A 25,201-nucleotide genomic window follows, 5' to 3' on the forward strand; every position below is an offset into this window, starting at 1 on the left:
CCAGCCTCTTGTCTTATAAATTTCCTAGTGGCTGGGGATCTCCAGTATTGCTAAGGAAAAGCCAGTAGTTGCTGAGGGTGAATCATTAGATGGTCTGCTTCCCACTGAATCAGTGCCATGACACGGACCAGAGTCCCAGTATGGTACTGTGTTACCAGATATGCCTGTTACTTCGGGGTATGCTCATTTATTAGGGTTACTCTTCTGGGAAGGGGGGTTTCTGTAATTCTATTAATGTCCTGCTTGTGTCACTTGTGTGTTCATATGGAACTCTACTCCTTCCTTCTGCAAGTCCCTTCCCAATGGAACTATCCTGCAGGACCTAGGTTCCCCAGGCCTAGAATTAGATGAACGCGCGCGCACCCACACTAACAGAGCAAGTCTGAGCGGACCGGGTCAATCAACACTCTCAAGCGGATACCCTCATATGTCCCTGTCCTCAATGGGTGGGGTTAAGCAGCCCCTTCAAGCTGTCACCTTCATGTGCCCCTGGGCTCAACAGGCTGGGCTGAGCAGCACTTTCAGCTGCTCCCGCCTTATGTGCCACAGGTTTAACACGCCCCTATCCCACTTTCACCTCCCAGTTGTACTGGTTGTAACCCACTTGATGAGCAAACCCCACAGTATTTTTGGGTGCTACAGGGATCTTTAGCTTAGGTAAAAGAAGCGTTGCTGCAGAGTAAATGGGGGAAGCTAAAAACACAAAAGAGTAAAGTTCACAGAGAGAGAGAGAAGCAACCAGCTTAACCATAAAAGTTATTTATTGAATAATAGGGATAACGACACCAGGGGAGCCTAAGCCCACATAACATACACTATTACAGGTTAATACCTAAGGTAGAAAGAAAAACAGAGAGAGAAAGAAGGGGATCTCTCCACTCCCTGAAGCTTGAACTGGTCAGGGTTCCCAGGTGATGGGGGTAGCTCAGCGTCCTGAGGGCAGGAGACCGGCGGAGCCCGCAGCACGGTCAGTCAGGAGAAGATGGAGTCCCAGTGGAACTGATGCATAGTTTAGATCGAAGCATCACAACAGTTACTTGGGCATAGGCAGGGGTTTTTGTAGAGAAAATATAATGGTTCAAGGGAGAACACTAGATTTGTTTATGGGTAAACTGATGACTCAAGGGTTTTCTTTAGGCTAGACAATAGGAGCTGATCACTCTTGGCTCTGGGTGGTGTTTTCTTCCAGGGAGCTCACAATGCAACTACGCTGCTTCAGTATTTTGAATATCAATCAAGGATTTATTACTAGAATTGGTCTGATAATTGCTGAGCTGGATGTGTGCAGGTGTAGGTTCATTAACATCTGGAGCAGAGATTCCCATGATGCAGTGCGTCCCTGCTTTTCTGATCCCAGAGTTCAGTGTGGTTCTCTGTTCTCCATTCTGTATGCAAATTGAAATGTCTCCCTGTCCCATCTTTCATGAAGATGAGGCTAGGGGAGTTGTCTCTGTTTTCCATTCTGTATACTAATGGAGATGTCTTAATCTTGTCACCCTTGTCAGGAGGGATCTAGGTGTCTCCCCCATCCGCCCTTCATTGTTCTCTGCAAGCCTTTTCTCTGATCCGTTTTGGTTCAAGAAGAGACTGGCCGGGGGGGGGGTGGTGGTGGTGGGGGGGGGTGTCTTTCATGAGTCAGACAGGCTAGATACTGCGCCCTGGTTCCCCAAAAACACAGAGCTGTCTGGTATCAACGGAGGGGAGAGTCCTGCAGGGGTGGGCCTCTATAACGGACTAACTTTTTGGTTACTGAAGAGTCATGTGTCTGTGTAACTGTTGGCCTCAGCAGTGTCTTGTGGCAATGAATTCCACAGGTTAATGATGCATAGTGTAAATTTAAAAAAAAAAGTACTACTGGCTTTTGAAATTTTTCTTTCCATTAGATTGGCAGTTACTTTCTCTTATTATACGGGAGGGTAAGTAGACATGTCTGACTGACCTCCTCTTTGCCATTCATTATTTCATATACCTCCATCCTGTCCTTGTTCATCTCCACTGCGAACTAAACAGTCCTCACCTTGTCAGCCACCATTAACTTTCATTGCCCATCTCTGAATCTCTTCTGCTGCTCCAATATCTCCTTTGCAAGAAGGTCACCAGAACTGAACACATTCTGTCAGGAGAATGTGGCTTGATACATTCAGCATTGCTTTCAGTCTCCTACCTTCTACATCTTGTTTTTTGTTCACTCTTTTGACTCCTTCAGCACATTGTGGGCAGCTCGAGGAGCACATCTGCTTTAGTGATGACCAAGTCTTTTCCTTTGGTAGTGTACAAATCACTTAGAATCCAGCTGTGTAGTTCATGGTGTTCCTTCCAAGGTATTTAGCATCATTGTTTAAATCTATGATTTACATCTCAAACCTTTCGCTGTGATTCAGTGTTTTTGGTAAGAAGCTCCTTCATAAATCTCTTTGTGTTTTCATGGTCTCTGTATTTGGCTACCACAAAAAAAGCCATCTGTGTTAATCTTCTCCATCATGACCCCTTGCCTCTGCACCACAGCTGGATCTCCTGTTACATCACTGTCCTGTGATTCTTCTGTTGCTTTTCATAGTGTCCAAATTCAAAATGCTACCTTAGTAAAATTGAACTAATTTCAAGCTCTTGCCACTCTTCCCGAGAACGGTCTCCTGTGTTTTGTGATCCTACCTTGCCTCTGTGCAATGCCCTCTTCTGCTAGGAGAGGGAAAATTGGAGTTGGATGGGAACGTGATGGGTTCCCCCCCAGGGTGCCACCTGGAACCGGGGAACCATTGAGCCCTCCTGACCCACCAACCTGGGCTCCCTTTACACTGTACTGCTGTGATCAGCCTGCCAAGCCCTCTCCCAGGCTCCAGCACACATACAGATAGGGACACACCCTGCTGCTGTACATACAGATGCTGTGATCAGCTCTGCCTCGGGAGACTACAGCTAAGGAACTGCCCAGCCACTCAAGTGCACCCCTCCCACCTGGAGTGTAAACCCAAAATTATACCATCTTGTGCTGCACAGAGAACTGTACAGCATAAGCTTATGAAATTCACCCCCTCCCTCCATGTGGAGAAGGATATGCAACAGCTTTCTGCTCCAAGTTATGATTCCCACACACTGGCTTTAGACAAAGCAAAAATAAGTTTATTAACTACAAAAGATAAATTTTAAGTGATTATAAGGGTAGCAAACATATCAAAGCAGATGACCTAGCAAACAAACAACGCAAACTAAGCTTAATATACTAAACAGATTGGGTATGAGTAGCAAATTCTCACCCTTAGTGATGATACAAGCAGGCTGCAGAGATTCTTAAGGGGCCAGCTGCACTTGCTTACAGCTTAAAAACCCCAGGTGTTCCTTTCACAGGCTAAAAATCCCTTTAGCCTGGGTCCAGCACTTTCTCCCCCAGTTCAGTCTGTGTTCCTCAGGTGTTTCCAAGTGTCTCTTTGGGTGGGGAGTCAGTGAAGAACATCAATGATGTCACTCCCCTGCCTTAAATAGCTTTTGCATATGGCGGGAACCCTTGTCTCAAAGCTTGGTTCCCATGCCAGTCAGTGGAACAAACATTGGTATTCCAAGATGGAGTCCAGTACCAGGTGACCTGGTTATATGTCCCTGTTGTGCCACAGCAGCCATTGCTCGGAGGCCGTTTGTAGTGTCCTCAGGAAGACTCCCACAGTGGGAGATAAGCTTCTTCTAAGACCTATTGTTTTCTCCTAATGGCTCATGTTGAATCCATGTGAATATTTGTTTTGCTTCAAAAAGAAGCAGAGCGATCTGTCCCTTAAAGGGTGAAAACACCTTGCTCAGTTCTGTTCCCTTGCTTTGGGTGGAGCAGAAGAAAACGTTTTTTGGGAATTCATTCGAAGGCCAAAGATCACTGGTTTCTGCAAGTGCAGGCAAAGACTTCAGTTTGTAGGAAGAGTGAAGAATGCATTTGTGGTGTTTGCTCTGTAAAATACTTTTGTGGGTAACTCCTCCTAAATCGCCCCCCACCTTCTCCTCCTTCTGTGTATTCTGGGGAAGAAATAGGTCTCTTGACTTGTGAAAATCTTAATAAAGACTTTAAAGGGAACTAGTATATGTTGTACGTACGTACTTAGTGAGATTAAAGTCTGTTTTTCTTCTGTAATTGCTTTGACGTGTTACCTTTGATGTTGAATTCTCATCAGCTGGAGGCCAAGAAATCCCTAGGTCAGAATGTCATTTTGAAAATGTAAGTATTTCTGGTTTTAGGAACTCTGAATGGCAAGTTATACATGGGGTTGGGGATAATTATGCATCATCCTGTTCCCTTCATGTTCAGGTCATTTTTTTTACAATCTTGCAAATGAAAGCAGATATAAATGATTGCTAATGCTCAGTTTTCCCCCCCTGATTACAGGGTAGCTATGGTTTTGCCATGAATGTTGAATTCCAGACAGCACTGAAAGTCTTTCTCCCTTAAAGGTACAATGTTGGTGCCACAATTCTAGAACTTGTCTGTCAGATAAGAACATAAGAACGGCCACGCTGGGTCAGACCAAAGGTCCATCTAGCCCAGTATCCTGTCTTCCGACAGTGACCAATGGCAGGTGCCCCAGAGGGAATGAACAGAACAGGTAATCATCAAGTGATCCATCCCCTGTCCCCCATTCCCAGTATCTGGCAAACAGAGGTTAGGGACACCATTCCTGCTCCTCCTGGCTAATAACCATTGATGGATCTATCCTCCATGAATTTATCTAGTTCTTTTTTGAATCCTGTTATAGTCTTGGCCTTCACAAAATCCTCTGGAAACAAATGTCACAGATTGATTGTACATTGGGTGAAGAAATACTTCCTTTTGTTTGTTTTTTAAACTTGCTGCCTACTCATTTCATTTGGTGACCCTAGTTCTTGTGTTATGTGAAGGAGTAAATAACACTTCGTTATTTACTTTCTCCACACCAGTCATGACTTTATAGACGTCTATCATATCCCCTCTTAGTCATGTCTGTTCCAATAAGAAAAGTCCCAGTCTTATTAATCTCTCCTGCGATGGAAGCTATTCCATACCCCTACTCATTTTTGTTGCCCTTCTTGATACTTTTCCAGTTCCAGTATATCTTTTTTGAGATGGGGTGACCAGATCTGCACACAGTATTCAAGATGTAGGCATACCTTGATTTTATACAGAGGCGACAAGACAGAAAATATCACATCTATCCCTTTCCTAATGATTCCCAACATTCTGTTTGCTTTTTTGACTGCTGCTGTACATTTGAGTGGATGTTTGATCTCTTTCTTGATTGGTAACTGCTAATTTAGACCATCATTTTGTATGTATAGTTGGGATTATGTTTTCTAGCGTGCATCACTTTGCATTTATCAACATTGAATTTCATCTGCCATTTATCAAACAAGCTCCATCAGCTTGCTGATCTCTGACTATTTTGATTTATTGTTAGTGCTAGTCCATAAATGTCTGATGGAGGCTGCTTGGGGCCCATTAAATATAATTCATTTCTGGTCTTAAGTGACTCTTGCAAATATTTATGCAATCATTGTAAATAGACGTGATATATTTGCTTTCTTTTGGCTTATAACTGTAGTTCTGTGCTCACCAGTTAAAAGGTGATCATCTGCATTTTAAAGTATTGTGCTTTCAACCTGTGCTCTGGGGACCCCTGAAAGTCCACACACTATGCCTAAGATTTCCAAAGGGGTCCACACATCCATTTGAAATTTTTGCATGTGGAAAATGGTTGAAAACCGCAAGCCTGTTGTCTTCACTTGTGCAGAAACTTTCTTCAGTATTGATCATACAAAAAAGAACCTTGCCTAGAACAGAAGGGTGGGAGGAAGATCTCTATGATTGCATGCACCAAAAGCCCCATTTCTAGATGTTGGCGATGGGGGAAGAAACGTTTTGAGTCCCAAGTGAGCTCTCTGCCAGCGTGGGATTGTTCACGACTAGTTGCTTGTTCATGTGCTGTCGCATCTGGTTTGAAATGTCTTTATTGATGCAAGTGCCACCGCATCCCTTCTCTTGGGATATTTTCATAGAATAGAACTTCGGCTATAAAGCAATGGCACAATGTCTGCCATGGTCACATATATACTGTCCCTCACTTGTTTTTCCACCCTCTCCCCACTCCATACTTCCTGGAGGAGCTGGAATCCTCTAGGACAATGGAACTCTCTGTGACTAGGCTGGGGAGGGAGTCTAGTCAGAAGCTGTTCTCTGGCTATGGAGCTCTTTCACATGATGTGACAATGACCGTTAGCCTCTCCACCTTCCAGATTAAGGGCTTGGTCAGCTGAGCACTTGCTCGTTATTTTTAAGCAGATGCTTAAATATAGTCCCATTTGAAGTCTAGTGCTCTACTGGATTGGGGCCAGAGTGCTTAGCACCTTTACAGGAGTGAGCCCAAATGTTAGCATCTCATAGGTAAGGTGGAATAAGAATGGAAAAACCTTGCTCTCCTCCTGCTGGAAATGGCGAGAGAAGAGGGGCTTGAGGTCACTGGTAAGCAATCCTTTTGGATTTGTGTTAACTTTGTTTAGCCACCTGAATAGTGAATACCCAGAGAGTGGGCGAGGTACCTGTGGTGGCAAGGCAGAAGACAGTTTCTTTTCTCATTAGGGCAGTGGTCCCCAAAGTCTTCACGTCGCACCCTGCTTATCCTTAGCCAGGGCCGGAAGTGAGGCTGTGTCCCTTGGGTGTTGGGGGAGGGGGTGCGGTCAGGGGGCCGAGGCTGGGGCTGCAGTTGGGAGCAGGTCTGGGGTTGGGAGCGTGGCCAGGAATGGAGCTGCAGCTGGGGGCAGAGGCTGGGGCTGGGGCCGGGAATGGAGCTGAGGCTTGGTGGGGGTGGGTGAGCAGGCTGTGGCTGGGGTGGCTTGAGGAGGCTGGGGCCGGGAGCAGAGCTGGGGCCGGGGCCAGGCTGGGACCAGGCCTGTGGGACTGGGAACGGGAGCGCAGCTGCATCCAGGAGCCGAGGCTGGGAGTGGGGTTGGGACTAAGGCTGGGCTGGGGTGGGGGCCAGCAGCTGTGTCTGAGAGTCGAGGCCACAGCTGTCGGTGGGGCCAGAGCAGAGCTGGGGGCAGAGCAGTGTTAGGTGGTGGTCCATCCCCACCCTCTGGGGGCTGGCCTGGGCCTGGCCCCCTGCACTCTCTGAACATTCGTCCTCACCTCCCAGTGGGGAGTGCACCCCACAGTTTGGGGACCACTGCCTTAGGGATACTGTAGACTTAGGCCATTTCATAGAATATCAAGGTTGGAAGGGACCCCAGAAGGTCATCTAGTCCAACCCCCTGCTCGAAGCAGGACCAATTCCCAGTTAAATCATCCCAGCCAGGGCTTTGTCAAGCCTGACCTTAAAAACGTCTAAGGAAGGAGATTCTACCACCTCCCTAGGTAACGCATTCCAGTGTTTCACCACCCTCTTAGTGAAAAAGTTTTTCCTAATATCCAATCTAAACCTCCCCCACTGCAACTTGAGACCATTACTCCTCGTTCTGTCATCTGCTACCATTGAGAACAGTCTAGAGCCATCCTCTTTGGAACCCCCTTTCAGGTAGTTGAAAGCAGCTATCAAATCCCCCCTCATTCTTCTCTTCTGCAGGCTAAACAATCCCAGCTCCCTCAGCCTCTCCTCATAACTCATGTGTTCCAGTCCCCTAATCATTTTTGTTGCCCTTCGCTGGACTCTCTCCAATTTATCCACATCCTTCTTGAAGTGTGGGGCCCAAAACTGGACACAGTACTCCAGATGAGGCCTCACCAATTATTTCCTTTAAAACTTAATGGTTTCAGGGTGGTCATGAAATCAATAACTTTTTAAATTTCATTACAGTCCCAGTGGGGCAGGAGAGCCTTGGATAGATGCGTGTGATTATTACATTTGGAGCTGGAGAGTCTGTTCCTAAGGAACTTCATTTCTATCTACTTAACTAGGAAGTATTTAAAGAAAATCAGCATTTTCCAGTGCAATTAGGGACTCGCAATTGAAATGAATGCCTATATGAACATTCACTAATTGGCTATCAATAATCGTTTCATTTAATCAATGTCTGGTGCTCATGCTTTTTAATGTTTTAGATATGATTAACTCTAACTTGTAATGAGAGATGTGGCTATTTGATTTCCATGGAGATTAATAATAAATACAGATCCTATGAGTCACAATGAAATTCAGCTCCTTAGTTTATTACCTTTCTTGTCAATGAAAGAAGTCGGAACTAAACTTTGACCTTAGAGCCTATGAAAGATTTTTCTGAATGTTCTTTTAAAAAATTAAGTGAAAATTTTCAAACCATTTCCCCCCCCCCCCGCCGCCAAGATTCTTACAACTACAATACCCACCTGCTGAAGTGAAGAAACAGATTGACAGAGCCAGAAAAGTACCCAGAAATCACCTACTACAGGACAGGCCCAACAAAGAAAATAACAGAATGTCACTAGCCATCACCTTCAGCCCCAACTAAAACCTCTCCAAGACATCATCAAGGATCTACAACCTATCCTGAAGGACGACCCATCACTCTCACAGACCTTGGGAGACAGGCCAGTCCTTGCTTACAGACAGCCCCCCAACCTGAAGCAAATACTCACCATCAACCACACAACAGAACCACTAACCCAGGAACCTATCCTTGCAACAAAGCCCGTTGTCAACGGTGTCCACATATCTATTCAGGGGACACCATCACAGGGCCTAATAACATCAGCCACACTATCAAAGGCTCGTTCACCTGCACATCCACCAATGTGATATATGCCATCATGTGCCAGCAATGCCCCTCTGCCATATACATTGGTCAAACTGGACAGTCTCTATGTAAAAGAATAAATGGACACAAATCAGAAGTCAAGAATTATCACATTCAAAAACCAGTTGGAGAACACTTCAATCTCTTTGGTCACTCGATTACAGACCTAAAAGTGGCAATTCTTCAACAAAAAAGACTTCAAAAACAGGGTCCAACGAGAGACTGCTGAATTGGAATTAATTTGCAAACTGGATACAATTAACTTAAGCTTGAATAAACACTGGGAGTGGATGGGTCATTACACAAAGTAAAACTATTTCCCCTTGTTTATTTCCCCCTCAAACCCCCCACTGTTCCTCAGACATTCTTGTCAACTGCTGGAAATGGATGGCCCACCTTGATTATCACTACAAAAGGTGTGTCCCCCCCCCCCCCCCCCCCGCTCTCCTGCTGGTAATAGCTTACCTTAAGTGATCATTCTCATTACAGTCAAACACCCATTGTTTCATGTTCTCTGTGTATACAAATCTCCCCACTGTATTTTCCACTGAATGCATCCGATGAAGTGAGCTGTAGCTCATGAAAGCTTATGCTCAAATAAATTTTTTAGTCTCTAAGGTGCCACAAGTACTCCTTTTCTTTTGCAAATACAGACTAACACGGCTGCTACTCTGAAAGCACTCATTTCACAGTGGCCACTGAATAGCCGTCAGGTGGGAAAGACTCTTGATCACTGCTGTGCTGGAAGGATTGGAACTGTAGGTAGAGGGTGAAATTAAGATTCCGATATTTCACTGAATCTAAGTTGGTTTCACTTTAGTTGATAGTGAGGGCATCGGTGCAATGCTGTGATGACTGAGGAGTTGATGCTGGAGGGGAATGGCTTTAGTTGTAGAAAATAGCAATTTCCATTCTCTCTCTCTCTCTCTCAAAAAAAAAAAAAAGTGCTCATTTTTGTCCATTTAGGATGTAAGCTTTTTAGAGCAAGGACTGTCTACGATATGTGTCTATAGAGCACCTAGCAGTGTGCCGCTGATCTCAGTCAAGGCCTCTAAGCACCACTGTAATGTACTACTAAAAGCAACCTATCCTCCCCAGGGAAAATTAAAAATATAAATAAATAAATAAAATTACAAACTGTAGCCAAAATTTGACCTGACAGTTTCCATTTACATTTTCATCATGAGTAAAGTAATTTTGCTGTGCTTGAAAGTGATCAGAGAAGGATAATTGTTGCAATGTATGTAGTGTGTTCTGCATCCTATTATCTCTCTAAAGAAATGTGTGCTAATTGCACTCCCTAAAGTCTTCGTAAAATGTTGCTGCTGTATTTGCAAACAAATTCCCCCTCCACCCCCCCATTGGGCATGCTAACTAGGAATCAGTTCACTTATTCAACAGTAAAACATTTTTAGCCATTGGCAGATGATGCATCTTTAAAGTCAAGGTTGACAGGCTGTGTGGGTTTTTCTGGTGTGCGTTGCTGAATGTGAATAATTAATTTGCCTTGTTTCTGGTTTTATTTCTATGTGTAATGCTAATCCGCAGAAGTTTGAATCATTCATAGGCTGCATTCTCCACGTCAGAGCTGTAGATGTCATGGGAACATTGATTGTTAAGGGTACAATCTTTTAATTTCTGTCAGAATCCCTTCTAGTTGCAGGGGGTGTAAATATTCAAGAGATGATTTCAGACTAAGCACGAAATCCTTGGATAGATGGTAAACACGGTGTGGAAACTTTATCAGCCTGACTTCCGTTAGTCAGAAGGTCCCTTGTTGTTTCTGTTACTCATCAGCCTTGTAGATCTTTTTCCTCATGGACTTCTGTTTGTTACCTAGCGACACACACAGGGGAGGTGGGAGTATTTATGCTGATAACATTGTATTGCAATTCAAATAAACATTTTAGTTTTTAATTTTTACATTGGATTTCTTGGCATATGTTTTGGGGTATTTTTTTTTAATATGCAGTTGGAAATGAATCAATAGCCTTTCAAGTGCCGAATTTGTAGTTGGCTCCACAGAGATGCACTGTAGTCAGACGTTCCCAACAGGTGTAGGGGTCTGCCCGTAAGGATTTGATTTCAGGATTGGGGTCTAGAACTCCACTTGGCATGGCCAATAAGCCTTCCAAATGCAGAATGACGACAGGATGCTTCAGGAGACTGGCAGATGTTGTTTAAAAACATAATAAATTTGATACTCTGTTCCCTGCACTGGCTGTCAGATTCTCGGGTGGAATTGAAAGGTCCAAGTCACCACTACCTATTCACAGCCCAAACTTGCTACCTTCTAGTTCCTATGTGGACAACTGTCTCCGCATTTCTAGTCTACCACACAAACTTTGATTGTTGGAAGTGTTGGAACGTATTAACATCAGGACGAACTAGAGGCAGGGTATTCTTGGTAGCCGGCCCAGCCCGTGGAACTAGTTCCAGTTGGAAATATAGAATGATCTTGGCTGCACTGAGTAGTGAAAAGTTCTTTGTACCCAATTCTTTTCCATTCACAAAACTGTGAAATCTGGGACTCTTAGTATAGCTGTTTTGTTCAAGTGTAGGGTAGTGTATTGTCTTTAAACTTTGAATATCCCAGTTGAAGCCATTTAACATACACCCAGATACCACGTCAATGGAATGCAATAAAGAAATGCAATAAAAAACTTGATCGATGCCTTTCAGAAATCTGTAGATTTCTGCTTGTTAACCATGCTCAAAAGCTTGGACATTTAATAGCTGTAGCAATATCCGACATTGTCTGTTAGTACTTAAGGGACGCGTGCCAATCTTGATCTGTTCATATTCTTCTGAAGCTAGGACAGATCGATTCATGAAGCCTGAGCAAACTGGCTCCGAACATAAAGGTTCATAAAAAACCCATTATGCATCCACCCACATGTGCCCCACTATACGACTCCCTCAAAGTAGAAGGAAATAAGAGGAAGGTGCTGGGGTTGAATCATCTGAGGGCTTAACTGAATTTCCAGACCATCCACCTTTTACCCAGGATCATTGTTTCAAGGTGAGGTAGAGTGCTGTATCCCATATACCAGGATGGATACCCTTTCTCTTCATTTACTCCTGTTTGTCTCCTCCCGTCTAAACTGACTCTGTTCCTGCCACACCTATAGCAATTGCTTACCTAGTGCTGTGCTGACATAACAGTCAGAAGTTGATGATGCAACATTCTGCCCCCCCTGCCCTCCTGCAATCAAGGAGCCAAGAAATTACTACTAGCTGAAATGGCAATTGGCTACAACACCCAAGGTAATACTCTCACTCGAGCCAAATGAATACATGTTTCTAGGATACGTGCTGCACCGCATCTTTGTTCACAAAGTGCGGGGCTCCTGGGTGTGCTGGGGGCATGCAATTGATCAGGTGTGTATTTGAATTTCATGCTGGATGAAAGGGATACTCTATCTTACCTACGGAGCAGCTACAGTTTGGGTAGAACAGTCGATGGTTCTCCAGCCTGACCTGGTGGATCTCATTGACAGGGTAAGAAGAGCAGTTCTTTGCCCATTCAATCCTAGGTTCCTCTAGGGAGATTTTCAGTCTAATCACCAACTAGGTTGGCACTTGGGAGACCTGGATTCTATTCCCACTGCTACTGGCCTGGTGTGCAACCTTGGGGATGTCACTTTGCCTCCTTTTCCCTTCCCTCTCTGTCTGTCTTGTTCATTTAGATTGCAAGGTCTTTTGGGCAGGGACTGTCTCTCTGGCTGTCTTTGTACATCATCTAGTGCAATGGGGCCCTGATCTCAGCTAGACTCCCTGGGTGCCACAGTAATTACGGAGATACCAGCTGAGGCTTGAATTAAGGTTGAATTGGACATCCCACTTTAAAGCAGGGACCTGGGCCAAATTTTAAACCAGTGACTTACAGGAGGAACTGTTCCACCTGTCGTTGTCATCCAGCGACCACATCCACAAAGGAAAGACAAGGCCTAATATTAGGAATGGAAGCAAAGCCTTTGTGTTTTTTTTTTACTCTTTCTGAAGAGCAGCCGTGGTTTCTGGGCATCTGCTGCCTTGTGATCGATGGGATCTCGGTTGAAAGGCCTCTTCATGTGCCGACTTCCACAATCTGGTTTGTGTGTGGGACAGTGGTGTTGGGAGCAGCCTAACACAAGTTTCTCTCAATGCGTTGAGTTGCAGGAAGGAATGGACAGCTGCCAGTGGCTTCCAAATGGAAAAAACAGAGCAAATGGTCTCGTTTTAGTCTCATGTTCGTGGAACAGCATGTACACATTTGCAGTTAAAATATTCAGTAAAAGCCTGTATTTTTTTGTGTGTCAGACAGGTGAAATAACAGACTTTACAATGGTATCTGTCAGGGATCAGGTTTGGTTTCTTATAATAGATGCTGGGAGAGTACGAGCCAAGTTCTGCCCACTCCTGACCTGCAAGGAGACTGCCACTGTCAGAAGATCATGCCAGCCTTTCACAGCAGGATCACCCCGCTCCTTTCTTAGGCGCTTTGATTGGCAGTGAAATAGTTAGGTGATGGTGAGTGCACTCCTAGGCTACAGAGTTTAAATGACCTTGAAATGAACTAGGAGTGGCAGCTGATTCTCCGTAGAAGTATTGTTTGAAGACTCGGGGGCTGTCTACACAAGTCTCTGCCCTAAAATTTCCACAGTTGTTACCACGGGTGCAGCTTCACTGGTGATAGCAACCCTGCAGCCTAGCACAGTGGCTAAAACGCCTGCACCTTGACTAGCGTTAACCACCGTTGCTGCTGCTGGAGGCGCCCCAGTGGTGATAAGCTCTTGAGACAAAGGCCCGTGTAGCCAGCGCTGGACAGCCATGAATGTACGCTTCGACAGGCTGAATGTTTTTTTTCTTTGTAGCCTCAAAGACTAGAGGCTAAACTTCTTTTGAAAAAGGCCTGAACTACGTTGTATAAGGGAAGAACATTGGTTCACCAATCCACCACTGGATTGGTAGTTTAACACCTGATTTAACGTAGCTTTCAATACAGAGCAAAGGATAAGAGGTCATCTATTACGCATCACGCAAAAGTTGTCTAGACGTGCGCTTTAAATCCAGATCTAAGTTTTGCAAATGGCCCCTAATATTCTGAAGCTTTGGGCATGTTTACATTTTGCAGTTGAGGCCCATCACTAGTTCAAATGTAATATTTGAGTCTCTTGTGTAGCTTTAAATCAACATTAGTGCAACAGAAATTTGTGTGGTGTGGGGGGCGGCACGTTTGGGTTTTAATTGTCTAGGAAAGAAAAAATGTATAAGACTGTGAAGAACGCAGTCAAGATATAAGAACATAACAGAAGAACGTCAGAATGGCCATACTGGGTCAGACCAAAGGTCCATCTAGCCCAGTATCCTGTCTGCCGACAGTGGCCAATGCCAGGTGCCCCAGAGGGAGTGAACTTAACAGGTAATGATCAATGATCCTGCCATCCATCCCCACCCTCAGACAAACAGAGGCTAGGGACACCATTCCTTACCCATCCTGGCTAATAGCCATTAATGGACTTAACCTCCATGAATTTATCTAGTTCTCTTTTAAACCCTGTTATAGTCCTAGCCTTCACAACCTCCTCAGGCAAGGAGTTCCACAAGTTGACTGTGAGCTGTGTGAAGAACTTCCTTTTATTTGTTTTAAACCTGCTGCCCATTAATTTCATTTGGTGGCCCCTAGTTCTTATATTATGGGAACAAGTAAATAACTTTTTTCCTTATTCACTTTGTCCACACCACTCATGATTTTATAGACCTCTATCATATCCCCCCTTAGTCTCCTCTTTTCCAAGCTGAAAAGTCCCAGCCTCTTTAATCTCTCCTCATATGGGACCCATTCCAAATCCCTAATCATTTTAGTTGCCCTTCTCTGAACCTTTTCTAATGCCAGTATAACTTGTTTGAGATGACGAGACCACATCTGTATGCAGTATTCAAGACCTGGGCGTACCATGGATTTATATAAGGGCAATAAGACATTCTCCATCTTATTCTCTATCCCTTTTTTAATGATTCCTAACATCCTGTTCGCTTTTTTATGACTGTTGCTGCACACTGCGTGAACATCTTCAGAGAACTATCCAAGATGACTCCAAGATCTCTTTCCTGATTAGTTGTAGCTAAATTAGCCCCCATCATATTGTATGTATGGTTGGGGTTATTTTTTCCAGTGTGCATTACTTTACATTTTTCCACATTAAATTTCATTTGCCATTTTGTTGCCTGATCACTTAGTTTTGTGAGACCTTTTTGAAGTTCTTCACAGTCTGCTTTGGTCTTAACTATCTTGAGCAGTTTAGTATCGTCTGCAATCTTTGCCACCTCACTGTTTACCCCTTTCTCCAGATCATTTATAAATAAGTTGAATAGGATTGGTCTTAGGACTGACCCTTGGGGAACACCATTAGTTACCCCTCTCCATTCTGAAAATTTACCATTTATTCCTACCCTTTGTTCCCTGTCTTTTAACCAGTTCTCAATCTTGAAAGGATCTTCCCTCTTATCCCATGACAACTTAATTTACATAAGAGCCTTTGGTGAGGGACCATGTCAAAGGCTTTCTGGAAATCTAAGTACACTATGTCCACTGGATTCCCCTTGTCCACATGTTTGTTGAGAACTCTAATAGATTAGTAAGACATGATTTCCCTTTACAGAAACCATATTGACTTTTGCCCAACAATTTGTTATTCTGTGTGTCTGACAATTTTATTCTTTACTGTTGTTTCAGCTAATTTGCCCAGTACTGACGTTAGCTGTATGTTCGTTGCAGAAAGAAGCCCCTCTCACTGCGTGTTAAATTACAGGGATTGTAGATTGTGGACTCTTGTTCTGCTGTGCTTGAGAATTCAGTTGAATTCCTGTCATCAGGACAGCTCCCCATTCTCACTTTGCATATTACTACATGAGGGAGTTGGGATTTTTCCATCAAGGGGAAAGAATCTTCTTCAAACAAAATTGCAGGGTGCTATTGAACCTTTCTGGCTGGATCAGAGGGTGCTGTTACTGAGGTGGGGCATTTAAGGCATTTTGCAATTGTATCTTCTCTTGCGCTTAGGGATGTGCTTGAATAGGAATTAATACGGTGCTGTTTCAGAACATGTAAACCATGGACGTTCTCATGATGTGCAACTTGCTTCAAGACATCAGTGGTCCTGAATCCTGGTGAGACACAGTCATGGACCCTGTTACTAATAGCAGGTGGTCATGTACAATGCACAGCTAGTTGGCGAGTGGGTGGGGGAAGTGGGATGAATGGGCTACTGCTCTAGATAGGCTCTTATATCCAGCTCATCGCCACAGTATGAGTGCCTTCCACTAGTGCACAAACTAATGTGACTAACATCATAGAATCATAGAAGTGTAGGACTGGCAGGGACCTCTGTAGGTCATCTAGTCTAGTCCCCTGCACTCAGAGTAGGACTATGTAATAACTAGACCATTTCTGACCAGTGTTTGTCTAACCTGTTCTTAAAAACCTCCAATGACAGAAATCCACAACCTCCACAGGCAATTTATTCCAGTGCTTAACAACACTGACAGGAAGTTTTTCCTAATGTCCAACCTAAACCACCCTTGCTGCAATTTAAGCCCATTGCTTCTTCTCCTATTCTCAGAGGTTAGTGAGATAATTTTTCATTCTCCTCCTTGTAACAACCTTTTATGTACTTGAAAACTGTTATGTCCCACCCTTAGGCTTCTCTTCTCCAGACTAAACAAACCCAATTTTTTCAATCTTTCCTCATAGATCATGTTTCCAAGACCTTTAATCATTTTTGTTGCTTTCTTCTGAACTTTCTCCAGTTGTTCACATCTTTCCTGTAATGGGGCGACCAGAACAGGAGACACAATACTCCAGTTGAGGCCTAATCAGCACGGAGTAGAGTGGAAGAATTGCTTCTTGTGTCTTGCTTACAACACTCCTGCTAATACAGCCCAGAGTGATGTTCATTCCCCCCACCCCCAACAGTGTTACACTGACACATTTAACTTGTGATCCACTATGCCCCCCCCAGATCCCTTTCCGCAGTACTCCTTCCTCGGCAGTCATTTCCCATTCTTTGTGTGCAACTGATTGTTCCTTCCTAAGAGGAGTACTTTGCATTTGTCCTTATTGAATTTCATCCTGTTTACTTCAGATCATTTCTCCAGTTTGTCCAGATCATTTTGAATTTTAATCCTATCCTCCAAACACTTGCAACCTCTCCCAGCTTGGTATTGTCCGCAAATTTAATAAGCGTACTCTCTATGCCATTATCTAAATCATGAATGAAGATATTGAACAGAATCAGACACAGGACGAATCCCTTAGGGACCCCACTTGATCTGCCCTTCCAGCTTGATTGTGAACCTCTGATAACTAAGGGCTAAGATATTGTCACGGATATTTTTAATAAAAGTCATGGACAGGTCATGGGCAATAAAGAAAAATTCACGGAAGCCCGTGACCTGTCCCTGACTTCTTCTAAAAATATCTATCACAAAATGGGGAGCCCATAGGCAGCTGTGGGGGACTGGTTGGGAGCTCTGGGGACCTCCACCACTCAGGGGGCTTGGAACTCCAGGGTTCCTCTACCCCATGGCTCTGAGTTGTGGGGTCCCCGTGCCTGTGACAGGCTGGAGCTTCAAGGAGCTCCAGGGTCCCCCTGCTGCCTGCAGGACCCTATTGCTTTCTTTTTGCATGGGTACCCTGCAGCTCCTGGCTGCCCCAGATGGTGGCAGAACCCTGCAGCTCCCTGCGCCAGCAGGCTGAAGTCACGGAGGTCTTCGGAAGTCATGACTTCCCCTACCTCTGTGATAAAATCGTAGCTTTACTGATAACTATTGACTTCAAAGCACTTCACGGAACCAGGTCCTAAAAGTCCCAAAGACCTATCCCAGCATGTACCAGTCTCCATTGTTTGAGAATGGCCTCTTAAGGGGGAGGGAGGAGTTCCTGGGACAAGATGTTCCTATAATGGAAATGTATATAAAGCCTGTGTGCATGCGTATTTTGATCTGGGAATCTTTTTGGTGAAGTGTCTTCCTGTCAGAAAATGCCACTATGAGCAAGGAAGACCCCACCCCAGAATAGCCTCATGGCTAGAGCACGCACCTGGGATGTGAAACCCCCAGTTCAAGTCCTGCCTGCTTTGGAGCAGTCAGTTGAACCTGGATCTCCCACATGGCGGGTGAGTGCCCTAGCCCATGAGGCTATTTCTTATTGGGAGCTCAGCTGGAGGGAGGGGCGCCCCAGTTTTTGTGAAATTCTGAAAGATTTCCTTTTTGTTCTGCATCAGAATAAAAACAATTTCTGAAACCTCCATGTTTCACCAAATGGAAATTATTTTCCAGCTTGCGCGACTCATGGCCCTGCACGTGTCACTCGTCTTGGATTGCAAGCTCTTTGGGGCAAAGATCGTGTGTTTTGTGTGTGTTGAATGGCATCTAATGCTATGGGGCCTTGATCCTAGTCTGGGGCCTCTTGGTGCCAAATGTATGGGAGTGTCTGCCCGCAGCATACTAGGTGTGCTCTAAACCTTTCAGAAGGGCCAGTCCCTTCTTAAGGAAGGTCTTGTTTAAGGGCAGGCAGACGAGCGGCGAGACGTTTAGAGGAAGGAGAACAGGCAGCTTGTACCCAAAACAACATCAGCAGGAGGCGGTCTGTAAGAAAGGGTTAAATTTGGCCAAAGGAGGCGACCTTGTGGATGAGCTTGGAGGCCAGGCTTGGAGGCCACATGGTAGAAAGCACAGCAGTGATTGTGAGAGATGGTGACAAACGGGCAAGAAATAACCCTTGTGTCCAGTCTGAAATGGTCTTGACTCTGTGCCCTATCCCTGGGGACATATAAAAACCTCTGGCAGTCTGGTGTGGGTAGACCATTATTTTTGTTGAAGTGGCAGCTTCTGCTAGTTCCTGTGTCATCTGGCTGGATTACGGTGCTAAGCAGCTGCTGGGACCTGTACAGAGAGCTTTAATCCGAGGATTGAGATGCCAGGTGTGTGAAAGAAGAGGGAGATGCAATGCTGAAGTGGACTATACTAATATGCTGTCTGTTCACTGTCTGTCTAAAGTCTGGTGGTCTTGAAACCCTGGTTGTCTGGCATGGTGTGTAGTCCATGGACGGGGCTAATTTTCCCCAACCTAGGATTAGCCTGACTTTAATTAAAAAAAATAGCATCATCCCGTTCTCTCCGTGCCATCTTTATCTCCGTGCAAGCATGTGGACAAAGGGGATCCAGTGGATATAGTGTACTTACATTTTCAGACTGCCTTTGACAAGGTCGCTCACCAAAGGCTCTTAAGCAAAGTAAGCTGTTATGGGATAAGAGGGAAGGTCCTCTCATGGATTGATAACTGGCTAAAAAATAGGAAACAAAGGGTAGGAATAAATGGTCAGTTTTCACAATGGAGAGGTAAATAGTGGTGTCCCCTAGGGGTCTGTACTGGAACCAGTGCTATTCAACATATTCATAAATGATCTGGAAAAAGGGGTAAACAGTGAGGTGGCAAATTTGCAGATGATACAAAGCTGCTCATGATAGTTAAGTCCCAAGCAGACTGCAAAGAGCTACAAAAAGATCTCACAAAACTGGGTGACTGGGCAACAAAATGGCAGACGATAGTCAATAAATGCAGAGTAATGCACATTGGAAAACGTAATCCCAATTATACATATAAAATGATGGGGTCTAAATTAGCTGTTCCCACTCAAGAAAGATCTTGTAGTCATTGTGGATAGTTCTCTGAAATCATCCACTCAATGTGCAGCAGCAGTCGAAGTGAACAGAATGCTGGGAATCATTAAGAAAGGAATAGATAATAAGAGAAAATATCATATCACCTCTATATAAATCCATGGTACGCCCACATCTTGAATACTGTGTGCAGATGTGGTCGCCTCATCTCAAAAAAGATATATTGGAATTGGAAAAGGTTCAGGAAAGGGCAACAAAAATTATTAGGGGTAGGGAACAGCTTCTATATGAGAGATTAATAAAATTGGGACTTTTCAGCTTGGAAAAGAGATGAATGAGAGGGGATATGATAGAGGTCTATAAAATCATGACTGGTGTGGAGAATGTGAACAAAGGAACTGTTTACTCCTTCTCATAACATAAGAACTAGGGATCACACAATGAAATGAATAGGCATCAGGTTTAAAACAAAAGGAAATATTTTTTTACACAAGCGCACAGTCAACCTTTGGAGCTCCTTGCCAGACAATGTTGTGAACACCAAGACTATAACAGGGTTCAAAATAGAACCAGATAAGTTCATGGAGGAAGGTCTGTCAGTCGCTATTAGTGAGGATGGACAGAGATGGTGCCCTATCTTCTGTTTGCCAGAAGCTGGAAATGGGTGACGGGATGGGTTGCTTGATTCTGTTCATTCCCTCTGGGGCACCTGGCATTGGCCACGGTCGGAAGACAGGGTACTGGGCTAGATGGACCTGTGGTCTGACCCAGTATGACCGTTATGTTCTTAGAATCCTGCTGTCTCCAATTCTGGTGGAGGTTCCAAACACTGGGCCCTCGACTGGAAATAGCCAGAACTGAACACGTGGAATGCAGGGTGAAAGGAAGCACGGCAGTTATGGGGTGAGGACCTCTCTAGATGTAACCCATGCCTGCTTGGTCTGGCACTCTGTCCCCTCTGGTGGCACCTCGATCATCTAGAGCACAGGTCCCCAAACTGTGTGACATGCCTCCCTTAGGGGAGCACAGAGGAACATTCAGGGGTGTGTGTGTGCGTGTGTGTGGTGGGGCCTGGGCCAGCCCCAATGCGGGGTGGGGAGGGAGCACCACCCAGCCTTGCTCCTCTCTCAGCTCAACCCTGGCCCGGCCCCCAGCCTCAGCCCTGACTGCAGCTGAGGCCTGGCTCTGCACTTGGCCTCAGTCCTGCCCCCCAGCTGCCCCCTTACCCCGTCAATATCCCCCCACCCTCCCTCGGGGGCTGCGGTGCTGCTCCTGGTACGGGTTGGGGTGTGTGTGTGTGTGGACAGAGGTAAAGGGGGGCATGACCCTGAAAAGTTTGGGGACCATTGATCTAGAGATTGTTTGCTACACCCTCAGCTATGAGCCGTGTGGCTTTTAGCTCATGCAGCAGACGCTCATATACTAAGCTAAGGTCCCAGGTTCGATCCTGCCTACCAATGACTGGGATCTGTTGGCCTTACATAAAGATTTCCTGTCCACGTAGAAAATATACAAACATGGGTGAGGGGTATTGGTATGGGGTCTGGGAAGGGAATGGAGAGCACCACAAGTCCTACCACCAAACAGTAGTTGTGTTCAGTATGCCAGATTTCCAAGCATCAGTGTCATTTGTGCAGGCAATAAATCTTAGGTTTCCTTTTGCTAATGGTGATTTTTAATAGTAAAATCCATTGGATCACTAAGGATATTGGCTACAGATCTCCGCTGAGGCGAAAGCAAGCGTCTAAATATAAACAGTAGCTTTGTGACGTACGTGGCATAGAATCAGTGTCGTTAGTTACAGAACGTTTTCTCAAGGTATGCACTGGAATGCTGCAGAACATCGCGCACCGGTGGAGCGGGCTAGGAGGGACAGGGAAAACGAGCCCTTTACGTGTCTCAGGGTAATGGCACTTGAGTATAGGCAACTCTTTGGGCGCTTAATGCATGAACTCTTTTGGGGGAGAGAATGCGCCTGTGTAATGGGAAGGGCCCTCGGCCAGCTGCAGGCCCCATCAGCACAATTCTGTTGGAGCGAATTGGGAGGGACATGCAATGCGCTCCTGAGAACGCTGCCTCTCCGACTCACCAGTGTAGGAAGCAAGAGACGGCTTGAAACCCGACCTTGGCTTGCTTTCCAGATACCACTAAATACTTAGGGCCAGATCCTCAGCTGTGGAAAATCAGCGTAGTTTCATTGTCAGTCGAGTGATTTAGACTTGTACCAGCTGAGGATCTGGACCTTAATATTTAAAAGCACAGAGATTTAATTGTCCGGGCTTGTGAGTAATGCAAAAAGTAAACATCATTCAGTGTTGTGCCAGCACAACAAGTAGACGTTTTTCAAATATAAACTTTAATTGAGTTGGACAATTTGCCCAAATCCTGGTAAAGCTGGGAATACAGCCCAGGAGTTCTGACGACCATTCTCCAGTTCTAACTATGAACCACGTTCTGCTTCCATCGTTTCCATCCATTTTAAAGGATCTGAGAGTTCACAGCTTCCCTCTCTTCTCTCTTTTCAGGGCGCTCCCAAGACCTGATGGATTTCTGATAGCGTGCTCCTGAAGAGCTGGGAAGAGCATGGTTAAACACCAACCACTCCAGTACTACGAGCCGCAGTTATGTTTGTCATGCCTGACCGGGATCTATGGCTGCCGTTGGAAACGGTACCAGCGGTCACATGATGACACCACAAAGGTTGGTAACCAGGTGTCTCCTCCCATATGCATCCCATGTTCATGTTAATTTTTTGAACGTATAGCCAGGTATGGGGAACCTGAAGGCTGGCCTTGAATGTGAAATTAGGCTTCAGTTTTAAAACGTGCTCTCAATAGCTCTGGTTCTATGCAGCCTGGCTGCTTTATATGTTACTGAAGTGAGGGATAGAAATTACTGGCCCCAGGGTCCTGGGGATTTCTCTGAGGTAAAGGTGGCATGTGTTTTTAACTCAAACCATGAGCGTTCCTGACCCTTTGTTGCTGTGGCAGAAGAGGATGCGTGTATCCCTGTTCTTGGCCTTCAGGCTTGTGAATTACACGGCCCTTGTCAGCTTGTGTCACAGCCTCTCATTTTAATATCTCTGGTCTGCCCTTTGCATGTATGAGGAGGTTTCAGTTCTCCCTCCTTTGTTTAATTTGGTCTGTTTAAGAGCCTGTGGCTTCCTGGCTGGCAGATGTTACCTCCCTGGTGAAGCAATTCTGATGGCATAGCCCAGGGGTCCCCAACGTGGTGCCCGCAGGTGCAATGGCGCCTGCCGGGGCAGTTGTGTGCGCCCGTAGGACACTGCACGGCCGCCAGAGAACCGCCCGCTGAGAAGCGTTGCCGTTTCTCGGAGGCATTTTGGTGGCGGGGGTGTCTGTGCTAATGTGCTATTCCTACAGAAAGGTTGGGGACCACTGGCATAGCCACTGTTGGGGCTGAGGCAGCTAATCGAGCTGCAGTACTGCAGCCTGGTTCCTCTTTGAAGCAGTGTGGCACAGTGGGCAGAGCACCGTGCTGGGACTTGAGGGGACCTGGGCTCTGTTCCCAACTCTACCTCTGGCCTGCTGGGTGACCTTGGAACAGTCACTTCATCTCTTACTCCTGAGGGCATTCTGCACCAAAATAATAAAAATTCTGTGCCCAATATTTTAAAATTCTGCATAATTCTGCAAGTTTTATTTGTCAGTAAATAAATGCAGAGGCTCCAGCATGGCAGTGGGGAGGATAGGCCATTGGCGGTACGAAGGTGGGAGATCACCCTGCAGGCTTCCCACCCCCGGGACACGGACTCAGTGGTAAGGCTGCACCCGACCCCCGAAGCAGCACAAGGCCTGGGCCTGCCCCAGAAACACGCTAGGGCACTGCCCTCTGCGCCAGGTGCACCAGGTGTGGGGCAGGCAGGATCCAAGAGTGGAGGGTCTCAGTGAGGGGGGATCCAGATGTGGGGTGAGAGGATTCTGTGTGGGACAATCTGGGTGCAGGCAGCTCAGTGGCGGGGCAGGGTCCTAGGTGTGCGGGGGATCTGGATGCACAGAGGCTAGTTGCGGGGGTTCTAGCAGCAGTGGATCTCTGCAGGGGCTTCTAGGTGAAAGTAGTTGGGGCTCAGCAGGGGGGTCTGGGTGCAGCTAGTTGGGGGTCAGTGGCATGGGGGTCTGGATGTGGGGGCTCAGGGTGGTCCAGGGGTGGGGGTTTGAGTGCAAGGAGCTCAATGGTGGGGGGTAATCTGAGTGCAGGGGTGGGGTTCCGGAGGCAGGGGATCAGGGTGCAGAGGGGTTCCAGATGGAGGGGTTGAGGTTCAGTGGAGTGGGGTTGGGGTATGGAGGGCTAGGGGGTTCTAGGTGTATGGGATGAGTTAGTGGCAGTGTTTGGATATGGGAGGTACGGTTGCATGGGGGTTGGCTGGATGGGGAGCAGCTCCCTGTACAGTGACTCCTCCCACCACAACTGAAGGGCAAGGGGGGCAGGAAGCAGGGGAGGATGCTGAGCTTCCTGCAGCTGGGGGAGGTTTCTAGGTGTGGGACTCGCAGCTGAACCTGGCTCAGGGTAGGAGCCACTGGCTGGGGTGTCCCCAGCCCTGCGGTGACTTACCTGTCCGCTGGCTGCTCCGGGTGCCTGAAAGATGTACCTGCACAGCTAAGGAGTGGTGCATTACTGCTCTTGCAGCTTCCCTTTGCTTCCCTGTCAGTCATTTCTCTGCAGAGAAGCAAAGAAATCTGTGGGGGGCATAAATTCTGCACATGCGCAGTGGTGCAAAATTCCCCCATTACCTCCTTTGTGCAATGCGGGATGATAATACCAGTCTCCTTCCTTAAGTTCTTTGAGATCTATTGATAAGAGCGAAATAGTCATAATATTTTATTTATTATTCGCATCATCAGTTTTGGGTACTTCAAACCTCTAGTGCATTTTTGCTTCCTATACCACAGGCAGTGCTGAGTTTCTGCAGTTAGGTTGCAGAAGGTGTGTTGAGTGGTTTCATTGTACTTGGAGGAAAGCAGAACAGTGAGCACTAGCTGGGACTGAACAGGCTATGGAAACCAGACTATTTCCTTGTTACAGAGGGTATTTCCATCCCTACCAGGGCAGCGTTTAGGTATTTTGGCAGAGGTATATGGGGAAGCTTATACTGCTGCTAATGCTTCTCTCATTTCAACATTATACAGTTTCTAGTGCATACTGCTTTAAAAACAAATCTACACTGGGGTTAAGAAAAGGTTTGAACAAACTGATATGCAGAACTCCTCCCCTCTAGAAGATCTTGTTTGTTTCTCAATGCTCAAGAGTTTTGCTGTAGCAACTGTTAAAAACATTTAAAACATGACCAGAAAACTGGGTCAGAATGTTGAGAAATACAGTGGTAAGTAGAATTACTTCACTGCACTAAAAGACATTTGCCAAGATGCTGAATTGTGTCCAGTGGCGCAGTAGAGCTGTTCGCACCCTTTAAGAAGGGTTTTAAAAATAGAGACATCTACTAGCTAGAATATGAAATTTACTAGTTAAAGATTGGTTGTAAGGGTACTGTTCAAGAGTGAGGCCCAGGGGGTATGTGCAGCCTTAATTTTCAAGTGAAACATGCCTCGTCTTGCACTAATCTTAGTTTTGTTGCCATAAATTGTCATCCACAAGATTGAATCATGAATCTACAGTTCTGCTAAAGAAATTAATACATTGTGTAAAGCTCTTTGCACTGGACTTTTTATGTCCTCCCATGTGGGCATCAGCTCTCTGAGAGGTAAGAGAGGAGTTGGCAACCTTAACTGCATTGTATGGTTCAGCTAATTTTGCTCTGCTTGTCCGTACAGAGCTTCAGAGCTTGAAGTAGCAAGCAAGAAGGGAA

General features: G+C 45.7%; 1 protein-coding gene across 5 annotated transcripts in view; it reads left to right on the plus strand.

The window, feature by feature from the left end:
* Positions 1–25,201, plus strand: part of GDPD5 (glycerophosphodiester phosphodiesterase domain containing 5) — a 337,677-nt gene that overhangs the window by 103,198 nt on the left and 209,278 nt on the right. For 4 of the 5 annotated variants that reach the window (XM_073334846.2, XM_073334855.2, XM_073334875.2 and 1 more), the window contains exon 3: positions 21,903–22,077. In XM_073334846.2, coding sequence (XP_073190947.1) covers positions 21,961–22,077 — 117 coding nt within the window. In that variant the 5' untranslated portion in view covers positions 21,903–21,960. Of the gene's footprint in view, positions 1–21,902; positions 22,078–25,201 lie in introns of those variants that run through there. The other variant, XM_073334883.2, reaches the window with a different exon arrangement.

This window comes from Lepidochelys kempii, chromosome 1 (genome assembly GCF_965140285.1).
Source record: "Lepidochelys kempii isolate rLepKem1 chromosome 1, rLepKem1.hap1, whole genome shotgun sequence".
Classification (NCBI taxonomy): Eukaryota; Metazoa; Chordata; order Testudines; family Cheloniidae; genus Lepidochelys; species Lepidochelys kempii.